Source organism: Mizuhopecten yessoensis, unplaced genomic scaffold (assembly GCF_002113885.1).
Source record: "Mizuhopecten yessoensis strain PY_sf001 unplaced genomic scaffold, ASM211388v2 scaffold1945, whole genome shotgun sequence".
NCBI classification, from domain to species: domain Eukaryota; kingdom Metazoa; phylum Mollusca; class Bivalvia; order Pectinida; family Pectinidae; genus Mizuhopecten; species Mizuhopecten yessoensis.
Window position 1 is genome coordinate 216854 of NW_018404300.1, and position 11947 is coordinate 228800.

The window sequence follows — 11947 nt, forward strand, 5'->3', positions numbered from 1 at the left end:
AAACAACTTCTTCTGAAGAACTGAAAGGTATAGAATCTTAATATGTGACTGGTAAGAGTCCAACAAAGTTTGAGAACGAAAATTCCCTTGACCCACTTTCAAGGTCACAGGGGTCAAAAGTGTCAAATACTTAAAAACAACTTTTTAAGAACTGAAAGGTATAGAATCATATTATTTGATTGGTTGCTTCTTGCTTGGCTTGCGAAGATGAATTGTACCTGAAAAGGAATACCTTGGTATTTTGGTTAACATTGATGAATAAACTAAGCAGAAAATTACAGATATTTCAAATATTTAAGAGTCATATGAGGTTCAGAATAAGTTTCTACTCCAAACCAGCAGTAGTTTCTAGTTTCTAGCTTAGAAGAAATATATTTTAAAATTGACCAGGTCATGATGATCATTTTGGGCATCTGATCCTGCCGTTAGTACGCCCCAGAAACAGGAGTTGGCAAACAAACAACATATGGCTGTTGGTGATTTGATTTTGGCCGCTTAATGATTTTGATACTAAATATTAAACGTCATTATTTACTGTCTCGGGACGTTTTATTTGTAAATATTATCAACTTAGCTGATTGAACAAGATTAGCCTTTCCGTTCACTTAACCTGTCGTTCCGGGATTTAGTAAGTCCCCATCACGAGTTCCACGTCAATATATGGACTTCCTGTTTCACTTTCGGCAAGATTTGACATTACTCGCAAGTGGACAGTACTAGGCCTATCGTGGAAATCTGGAAACGTTGAGAAGTTGGACATGTCAGCGATAACAAAGGCGAGAATCCGGGTTGATGTGGTTAGTGACATCATCTGACCATGGTGTTGGGTCGGGAAAAGAAAAATGGAGCAAGCGATGGAAATTTTGAAAGATAAGTACGAATTTACCATTCGCTGGGAGCCGTTTTTCCTCCGATCCGATACACCTCCCGAGGGTAGACCCAAACCGGCAGCCTACATGGACCCTTCCAACCCAAGGTATTTCATTCAGTGTCTGAATCGTGTCTGTATGATGAACATATATCTAACCCACATATTCAGTCAATAGCAGATGGTAGAACTTATGAAATAAACATACAAACAAATAACTATTGCACTGCAATCCATATTTTAAAGCTTACTTACGTTATAAGTCAACATAGGCTATAAAAAAAGTATAATGGGTAAAATATTTTTTCAACACTTGTCATGCCGTATTGTCATGATGTTTCGTCAGTAATTTTCCTCAAATAAATGACATTGGCATGATTCAAGCATGATTTTGTGAAAGTTAATTTCTATTACTGTAAAAGGTAATATAATTAACCATATGAGCATTACCATAGTCTACTCTGTATTAGCCCAAGATTTCCATATCAGCCTGAGGGGTTGAAGGCCTGAGGGCTGATATGGGTCGAGGGCTAATATGGAGTAGGATATGGAAATGATCTTATGTTAAACTTTCATCATATACTGCTCTAGTGTATACGATAAATTTATATTTCATGAGCTTAACTATGATCACATTCTACCATAAACAGAATAGCAAATACAGACAGATATGCAGTGTGTACACTACCAGTTTGAGGTGGGATATTTTCAGAAAGGTGTTGAACTGGAAGTTTAACCGATACGTTATACTGTTGGGTAGATATGGTGCATAACGGGCAGATATTGGTAAGTGCCAGATGTGGCCTATGCACAGCTATCATCACACATACAAAACAACCCACACCATGCATACAAATTGATAATTAATTTCATCTCATAATGACAAAATGAAAAAGTTATTTCTGTGTAAAATTTTAAAACTTGTCTTCCAGACTTCAAGGCCTGATAAAGGCTGGAGCTGCTGTAGGACTGATATTTGCGAATAAGAGCCCGATTTTTCCGAGCACCCTAAAACCTCATGCATTGATGGAGTTTGCCAAAGAAAAAAATGATGGAGTCTATCAAAATGACGTTGCAGAAAAACTGTTCAAGGTTTGACATTTTAAAAATTTAAAGCAAGAACAATCTTGATTTGATAAATACTTCAAATTAAATAAAGTCAAATTAACAATACAGACTTCAAATTGGGTGATGAATCTGGAGATGTAAGTTGCACTAAGGCCTGCATCCTTCTAGAAACTTAGCCTTCTTACAGGTCTTTTTATAGAAATTGAAATGCTGGTCATGTTCATCCAGTGTGTCTGATGAAAATGTTAGATATAAAGTGTGCTACAACATTTTGAAGGATGAAAATGTACAATGAGAACATTCATATATAAATTAATTGATGACCAAATTGCTTTCATACAGCAATTGTCACATACCAGTACTTAAGGAGGCTCCACCCTTTCACAATTAACCAGCGGAATTGATTGAAGCTTTCACATAATGGTTATGCAACTATGTAGAGGTGACTTTGTGAAAATCTAAGCATTCTGATAGACTAAGGATTTTTTGGGAAAAAGTATGAAAAAAATGGAGTTTTCGTCAGTTTTAATATTTTCCATTTTTAGCTCACCTGGCCCTTATGGCATGGTGCGGCGTCCGGCCAGCTTCAACTTTTTACTTTAAACAACTTCTTCTCAATAACCAAAAGGCCCAGGGAACTGATATTAGGCCTGTAGCATGCTGGGATGAAGGGCTACCAAGTTTATTCAAATGAATGACCTTGACCCATTTCAAGGTCACAGGGGTCAAATGTCGTAAAATCTTCAAACCACTTCTCAATAACCAACAGGCCAAGGGTAATGAAATTGGGCCTGTAGCATGCTGGGATGAAAGGCTACAAAGTTTGTTCAAATGAATGACCTTAACCCACTTGCAAGGTCACAGTGGTCAAATGTCGTAAAATCTTCAAACCACTTCTCAATAACCAAAAGGCCAAGGGTAATGAAATTGGGCCTGTAGCATGAAGGGATGAAGGGCTACCAAGTTTGTTCAAATGAATGACCTTGACCCACTATCAACCTAATGGCTTTGTTCGACATTCAAGGTCACATGCGTCATATGTTTAAATCTTTTAATAGGTTCTTATGAATCAAACACTGATATTCTGCCTGTAGGTGTATTTTAGTACACTTTTAAGATTACAAGTGAGATTAATACCAGGTGAGTGATGCAGGCCCATTGGGCCTCTTGTTTTGGTGTGTGGCATCGTTCAGAAAAATAACAACAATAAGATAATGAAAAGAAGCATTGCTAATTAACCCTACAAATATTTTATTTATCACAAAATTCATAAAACATGTCAACAAAGAGTTTTTTATTGAAACTGTGTGGAAAAAAGTGATAATCTGCTAAAAGCAAACAGGACGCAAAGATTCATAAAATAATCAGTGGAAAGTACAACAAAATATACACAATGGCTTAATAATTAATTTAATTTGCATTTTACTATCACTTTGATCATGGCGAGAGTTGTCTCCCTTGAAAAAAGTTGGAACTTTTTGCAGAGGGATACAATTTACACAGTGACAGTTATCTCTTTAAAAAAATATCATTGATGGGAAAAAAATAAAAATAAAATATCAAAAGTGACAATTTATTGTTCTTTTATGGAACCAAGTTACTCTCAATCATTTACACTTTGGACATCATTCCACAGCCTGGAGCGCATGGTATTTTTACATATCGGGCACAGATATGTAATCTGAGGCTGTTGCATGGTATGGTATGCCATCCCAGGTGCACCCACACATGCATTTTCATAGGGATCTTAATATTTTTACAAAAAACACTATTTCAACAGAGTCAGTGCACGACAGTTATAAAAACAATTTAATTGACAGAGCGTTACTCAATTGACAGCGAAAATCAGAACCACCCCGAGCTTGTGAACCTGTGTTAGCATGTGATATACACATGTGAGGTCGGTACACAAAACGTTTGCATTACATGTGCTTCATAGATAACCTTCTGAAAGTCGTCTGGTCTCACGTCACTGTCTTTCCGTGAGTCAGTTTATGTCTTTGTATCAGAATCTATGTGTTTTTTGAAGTACCTGTGATTACACTTTTCCCAGTTGAATAAGTCTCGATATCGGGTGTTGACATATCATCGTCATGCACATATACTATTGTTTACCCGGTATAAGTATAATTCACACTACCCATTGAAATGCCCGATACGCAATACGGAAACAACGACACAATGATAAGACAAGAAAAACATGCGTATTGCGAAGGGTGGGAAGTCCTTAGGTAATTTAATAATTGATGGTCAATTCATATTTTTATAAATTATATTCAGATGAATATTTTATTGCACTTTATAATTACAAAGGTAATTTTATGACAAATAACAACAAGAAGTTGACTATAACAATAAATTGAAAATTAAAAATGTGGCAACTGCCTTCGAAGTTCAAGCACGGCCGAGATACCTTTGCTCAAGGGAAACAACTCTTCATTACACTATACACAAACACTAGAGCTAAATACCGCATCTGGGCAGAGATGATATTTGATATAACTATATTGTCCTGTGTTACAGAAATACTTCACAGATGGAGATATTCTGGGGGAGGAGACACTGCTGGGTGTGGCCGAGGAGGTTGGCTTTGAAAGGTCAGAGGTCAACACTTACTTAAATGATAAAGATGCTCTGGAGAAGGTGTTCACATCAGCTTTAAAATGGTCTGCACAAGGGATATCAGGTAAACAAATCTTATTTCTTATTTAGTTTTAAAATGATAAGAAGTAATACATTGTTGTACTAGGTTAAGTGATGGTTTGTTTTATGTCGTCAAAAAAGTGTAGCAGGACTGGGCCTGGTGACGGCTAGTGATTAGGTAGCTCAATGATTAGAGTGTCTGTCTAGAGTTCGCCAGTCCTGTCAGTGACCAGGAAGATCATTTCGTAAGAGTGCAGAGGTACCTGGTTCAAATCCTGGTCTGATCTTGTTTCATTGGCCATTACTCATATGACAACTTATATCAACAGAGATACCGGGGAAATGATATCATTAACAAGAGAAAGGGGTACTTACAAAACCTGAACCTAGAATCGATATAGATTTGAAAAGTGGAATTTGAAATGTACTGTGGTACATATCAACTTCTCAATTAGTGAGTTATTTGAACATCTGTATTACCCATTATTGATTTTTTTCAACTCAACAATGTCATATTTCATTTACTTTATTAAAATCCTAATCTGTTTAAATGTTTACTTCTGTTCAGGTGTGCCAACATTCTACTTCAATGGGAAACAAGTGTTTTCTGGAGCCCAGGAGACTGACACCTTTGTGAAAATGTTTGACACTGTTAATGAAAGGTTTCCGCTACAAACCAACAGTAAGAAGTAGGCTATGTGCAGAACAGGAAGAAATATAAAACACTACTAACATTGATTTACCATTATAATCAAAGGATAAATTTACCATTATAATCAGTACAGAAGGTCAGTAACCAATGCTTAAGTTCTCTGTTCATTAATTACTGTGGAACATGACTTTCTCAATCGACGGGAATTGCATTATTTGGTCCAACATGACAGTGTGTTAATAAACCTAGTCTTATTGTGGTCAATGGAACCTAAATCATTTCGTCAGACAGTAGAACTACTCATTCATGATATACATGAGGGAGTGAACTTTAAAGTCAAATGTTGGTCAAGATTTAGTTTTTGCTGATGATGAAACATTTATGACACATTCATTACCACCTTTGCCAGTTGACTACATTCTTGGTTAGATGGAAGACACTGCAATGCCATGCTACTAAATATTGATGTACTTTTGTGTCATATTGTCAATGTTGTAGATAAATACAAGGTTGGTATAAAGTTGATGTGGTAGACACATGACGGGCGATACACTCAAGTTAGTCAGTTATTGCCTTGATGACATACATACCCCTTACCTTTCATTCTTACTCTGTATTTATCACACGAATACCGTGCTTTGCAATGATTGTACCCATGTTATTCATCACACATTTTCAAAATTAAGACAATAAACATAATGGTAACAAAACATCACAATTGAGACGTTCGGCTTGAAAAGAGATGGAAACAATGACAAAAGGATTGTTGAGAGAGAAATAAATCGTGACATTATTATAGAATACGAACATGTATTAATGGAAATCATGTCTTATCTTGAGTTTACCAAAAATAATGATGATGGATTGGAAGCTTGCTGTGATAACGGTTTATTGTAGAATGTACCTAATATTATTTTGTAATTTTAAAATAAATTATTGTATATATCTGGTTGTTTGGTGTTTAACTAAATTATTTAACCTGTTGTCTCAGTAACAGGTTGATGTAAAATGTATATACAACCAAGGACAGCTCATCATTAGATCAACACCATACCCTCATACATGTGTTCATTTTGAATTGCTGAAAAAAAAGAAAAAAAACAACAACAAGGGAATACCATAGTGTCATTAAAACATTAAATTGAACTCAAAATTGATGAAGGAAAAATATTAAGAAAGGAAAGATTTACATCGAGGCCCTTGAGGACCTAGAAGAAGAATATAAGACCAGGCGTTCTGGTAGAATCTTGTGCTTCATCGACCACATCCGCCATTTCAAACTAGGTCAAATCAAAAGTTATTTCACATCCTCAAAGTGAGAACCAAGGTAGTGACGACAAAACAATAAGGCAGTCTAATGAAAATAGTCTCGGTAGTCTCCACCAACCTGCATCTCAAAAGCCCTGTGTTGTACGGTTGTCTATCAGAGGAAATGCTTCTACGCCTCCTTCCTTGTCTTCAATTAGCATTTTGAAACATCGACGTTTACTCACCGCTGTCGACGTCATACCATTAGTCTACGACTACTATTGACGCATCTACTTGTGTTATTGGTACACACTCCCGCTCTGTAGCATGCGGGCGTTGTCTATCCATCAGTGTTTCAATCTCTACCTGAGAACACAGTGGATTATATTGGGGCCAACATTGGTGATTAATCACTTTTCACCAATGGTTGGCTTACAATGTACTGTCCTCCCTCTTCATTCACACCCAGCTTGATGTTGTCAAGCTTTCCTGGTGGAGCCGTGATATTGCACTCTTACACGACCTTATAACTGAACAAATTCTTAACAGACTGAAGGTAATCATCTGGACCCTTAATCTCTGTTTAGTTCTACGTCGTCCCTCTGTGTATCCCGAGTTTCCTCTGGCCCTGACACAAGACTAAGACATTTTGACAGATAGATATATGGTGTTTGGGCCCCACACCAGACATCTATCTGTCAAAATGTCGTAAGTCTGTAGTCCGACCCAGAGGAAACTCAGGCTACCCTCCATGCTCTCTAACTCTTCCAACAATTCTTAGTTTGGTACATCTCCATTACTTTAGTACTTTTAGATTCTCTACCACCGTAGTCCAAGCTACCGTGTCCTCTGGCGCTGTTAGGAAGTCATGCAGCTAATTGATGTCAGACCATTTTTGGGTCCACTAGTCTGCTTCTGTGGTAATGTTCATTCCCATCAGAGAGTGACCGACATAATGTAGCGTGTCCCGATGTCTTTCTCTAGGAAAAGAAAGGCAAGGGAATACGCTACTTTGTGTGATATGAAGGTCAATATTTTTGATTATGCTGATTAGAAATGGTGTCACTACCCGAGTTCTTGATACGAAGACGCGACATTACTTGAATTCGAACTAGATTTAAATGGCGGGTGTCATAGATGAAGCAGAAGGCTCTTGTCCTTCCGGAACACCTAGTGTTATTTTCATCGTGCTTTTTCAAGGATCTCGATGTAAATCCTTTCTTTGTTCATATTTTGCTCTAGGTTTATCGATTTCAAGTTCGAATGGTTTTGTTAACACTTGGGTATTCTCTTTGCGCTGCTATTTCCCCTAGCCTCTTCTGTGATGTTGTATAGTCACCCACTAACAATCATAGCTGCATTCGGTTGAAGTAGACTCTTGGCATCAACTGGAAATGCTCTGGGATGTGGCAGGCTGTAAGATCTAACAATGTAATTGAATGATTCCCTTTCTTGACATATGTTTCACTAATGAGTTGGCAAATGATGCTTGTTTGAGCTAACCACCAGGAGAAGCCTGTGATCGCTCTGGAATCGAAGTCGACATATTTGTTGGCCACCGTTTACATAAGCAATCGTTCTCTCAACATTCAAAAGAAACAAAGACATTCTGAACTGTTCGAATTATTGTATTCGTCTTCTTTCTCAATCAATGGTAATGTCCTCATCTAGATTATAATTATTCATCGAGTACAAAAGTCGTCATAGCAAATGTTGGAACTTCTTATATAACTATGAAGTTTGTCTCCGGCGTAATGAAGCTCATGTCCTCCTGATACACACACAGGTGCTTGAGGTTGGAAAATATGTGATATGTTATCTGTGGATACAAATTAGGCTGAACGGAGGCATTATACATCTATATAATGGGTGATATTGACAGGCGCTTACTGTTTCCGGGCGTATTCCACACATCTGCGTCCATGATGAGGTGGTTATATGGTTCGTCAATTTTTGACAGATTATTGTGACAAGAGTGCAGTTCCCTTAATAATAAGAAGAATCCTACATTTACCGAAAGTGTATTGACAATAAGATTTGATGAAAGAACATCATAACCAAAAGTTCCGAATTGAGAAGATGAAGAATCTTTTTGCAGTTATCTTTAATGCAATCTAGTGGACCTGTTGAAAAAGAGCCAACTCCCAGAAGTCAAAGAGTGATTGTGTCGAAAACAGATTTAAACAAACACTTTAGCGACCAAGTACAGGTATAAGAACGCCTGCCTGCATCATGCCAACGCTTAACTAAGATCAATGGTCCAGGAATCTTTGAATTAAGAAACTGACACCCAACTTCCCAATCCGACATACTCCTGACATTTTCAGGAAAAATGAACATTTGCTGTCTGGGAGACGGTTAGGTTCTTTAGATTTCAAAGTCAGTGCAACCTTTCATTGTCTTGTACAATAGTGTTACGGTGGACGTGTTTCAGACGTAGCGTATAGCTTAACACGTTTTAAAAAATAGAAATGAATAACGATTTGAAGTGCTATTACGTCTACACGTTACTGACGAAGTCGGTGTTCGATCGACGTGAGGGGGTAAGTGGGCGCTTACCAGGCCCTCGGAAATTCTTAATCCTGCAAAGTCGCAGCGGCTGTGGTCCACGGAACGGCGTTCTTAGTGTACTCCCCGCTGCCCTCCTATGATGCTGATATTGAATTATTAATGATTATCAGTCATTCAATGAAAACAATGGCCACTTTTTTCCATTTCTTCTAAAATTGCCTCACGTATCATAGTTACCTGTAGATACGTTATTCATCTACAGCTCATATATCATATGTCCATGGAGTGAGCAGATATTGTTTATGCATGAAAACTCCGCAAAAATCCAATACACATACGTGTCTGGTACAAGTTCGTGTTTTTTTTTTGGTACAGATAAAGAAGTATAAGTTTTGTCATTATCACTTTTATTTATTTATTGTAGACGTTTTAAATCAGTACACGTGTGTCTTCATACAAATGTTCTCAAACGTCAACTTAAATTACATCGTATTTCATACAATTCAATTCTAATCCAGTATTTCTTGTGTGTGACAACATTACACCGTACTAAGTATTTCATACACTGGCAGTAAAGCACCCTAGAAGCCAACGTTAACGGCGTGTAACAAGAACAAGAGGTATACACAAAATGGCACACGATGTTTGTACCAATTTCATTCCTAATACAAATATGTATGCAAACATGGAATTTAGTATAAACAAATTATATAACTGTTACATAACATCACTATATACGGGGTGCGTTATTGATCACCTTGTTAAACATGTTTGCAATGGGGAAACAAATCTAATAGAAGAAACAAATGATTTCGGTATCGTCTGAAAACCTTGCAAATGATAAAAGGTAAATTATCGAAACTCATGTCTTGTTGATTATCATAATCTGACTTAGTTTTTTTTTTATATAAGAAATGTTAAGTACTTAGAAGACGTACAGACGCCATGTCACGACATAAATTAACATTCACGTTGGTTGATGTATCGACTGATTACAATAAACTCATCACTATAATAACAGTAGAACCACGTTAGACTGGATACCTCATTACATGGATTATACAACAGAAATTGTCCCTGAATGCAATGGTTCGGATAGCTTGTCCGATTTACAAGGTTCTATTGTACACAAGGTTTATATAGTATATTAACGATATACATGTGCCAATGTTATATACATTTGAACATTTTACGTATAAATACTATAACATAAGTGATGTCAGTATATACATATAAGCTTAAAACATATTCACTTCATGTACTCAATTTTTCATTACCCTTCTTAATATACACAACAAAAGAAGCTAATCATACGATATCTTAGCTTCAAACAAATAAGAAGGAATGCATAATACTTCTGTTTTCATAGAACATACTATAGATATAAACATTTATTTAACACATATTATACATAATTATGTTTAATAAGTTCAAATGAATGTTAGTTAATTTGTATGCATATTCAATATATTTTGTATATATTAACAAACGACTAGTAGGGTTATTAATTAAGCGACGCTAGTAAATATGCAGGTCCTCCAAAACTATTCATTGCATGTATAACATTTTTCATAACAATTCATAAACGACAGAAACAGCTAAACCATACGATGAGTTAGCGTCCAGCAACAAGTGGCAATACTTCAGCGTACATAACATGAATAAACGTTTGACTGACGGAACGGCAACATAACTTAACCCTTTCAACACTATAGACCATAATGGACTCATCCAGATCAATGCATGGTAGAGTCTAGTCCGAATTATTCTGACGTTTTATCGACTTTTTTCATATCGGTCTGTCGTCGATTAACGACGTTAATCGACGACAGACCGATATGAAAAAAGTCGATAAAACGTCAGAATAATTCGGACTAGGTAGAGTCTACTAAAGTTACATAGGGGTGAAAGGGTTAATATGTAATTATAAATGGAATGGTTTATATTCAATTATGCTATTCTTTAATGACGGAAAGCAATAAAATGATGGATGGGGCACAGATTCTCATAACGTATTAGGTCCTCTTCCGAGATCTATACAAATGATATTAAACAATTAAACAAAAATAAAATATATGGGAATGGATAAAGAAATGAAAAACAAAAATGTCGTCTTTTCTCTGAATAATGACAAAGCACAACACTTCTGAAACTAATTTCATGTAAACATGATTATGATAACATTAAGTACAAAATTAGTGTATACTGTATAGTAACAAGGTCAGTGTTGATCAGATTTTATATATATAATTTACATTTACATTCACAAAAGCCGTACATAATTGATAAATTTTATAAAGCGACAATAAGTATACACAACTTGGTTGTCACTTGATAGGTCAATACTCAAATCAGGTTTTATGTCTTAAAACTAATTACCAGATCATTATTTATCCGGATGAATAATACTTTCTTACATTAATGTGTTACTGAATCAAACTAATGCAGTTACAAAGTAAAATAGAAAATGATTGAATTAATGATTGAACTTTTCGAAATGCTTAAATTATTCATAAATAATATCAATTATGATTTTTAAAAGCCATATTACATGTCTTCATCAGTTTTCAATGAATGGTTTTGTGATTATTCGTTGACTAATTTAATGATCCATCGAAATAACACTTTGTTAATCCGGACACTTCGGTAACAGAATTAAAGATTAAAGAAACGGCACTGGAAGTTACAAATACTTATTAAAATATAAGAATAACAATAAAATGTGGATTATTGAGATTCGGATAACGAGGTTCTACTGTGTCATGTCACGAAAATATAATAAATTAACATTGAAACTATAGCGCATTAACATAGAAAAACAATCATTTACACTGATAATATAACTCCGTATTGATAATATTACATTAACATGATTTTTTCTATGAACATTTATAATGTTACAATAAAATGCATTCAATTAACATTTATAATGTTATAACGAACCATAATCCATTAAT

At 35.8% G+C, this 11947-nt stretch overlaps 1 protein-coding gene across 1 annotated transcript; it reads left to right on the plus strand.

Annotated features, from left to right (window-relative positions):
• Nucleotides 1-642: 642 nt before the first annotated feature.
• LOC110442998 lies at nt 643-6180 on the plus strand. Its single transcript, XM_021486930.1, has 4 exons — nt 643-976; nt 1801-1960; nt 4460-4622; nt 5148-6180. The coding sequence occupies exons 1-4, from the start codon at nt 843-845 to the stop codon at nt 5270-5272; spliced, it is 582 nt and encodes a 193-aa protein (XP_021342605.1). The 5' UTR covers nt 643-842; the 3' UTR covers nt 5273-6180.
• Nucleotides 6181-11947: the final 5767 nt, after the last annotated feature.

Coding starts and splice junctions, on each gene's coding strand:
- LOC110442998 (XM_021486930.1), top strand. CDS start 843: ATGGAGCAAGCGATGGAAATTTTGAAAGATAAGTACGAATTTACCATT. Junction 1,961..4,459: donor TTGCAGAAAAACTGTTCAAG/GTTTGACATTTT, acceptor CCTGTGTTACAG/AAATACTTCACAGATGGAGA. Junction 4,623..5,147: donor GTCTGCACAAGGGATATCAG/GTAAACAAATCT, acceptor ACTTCTGTTCAG/GTGTGCCAACATTCTACTTC.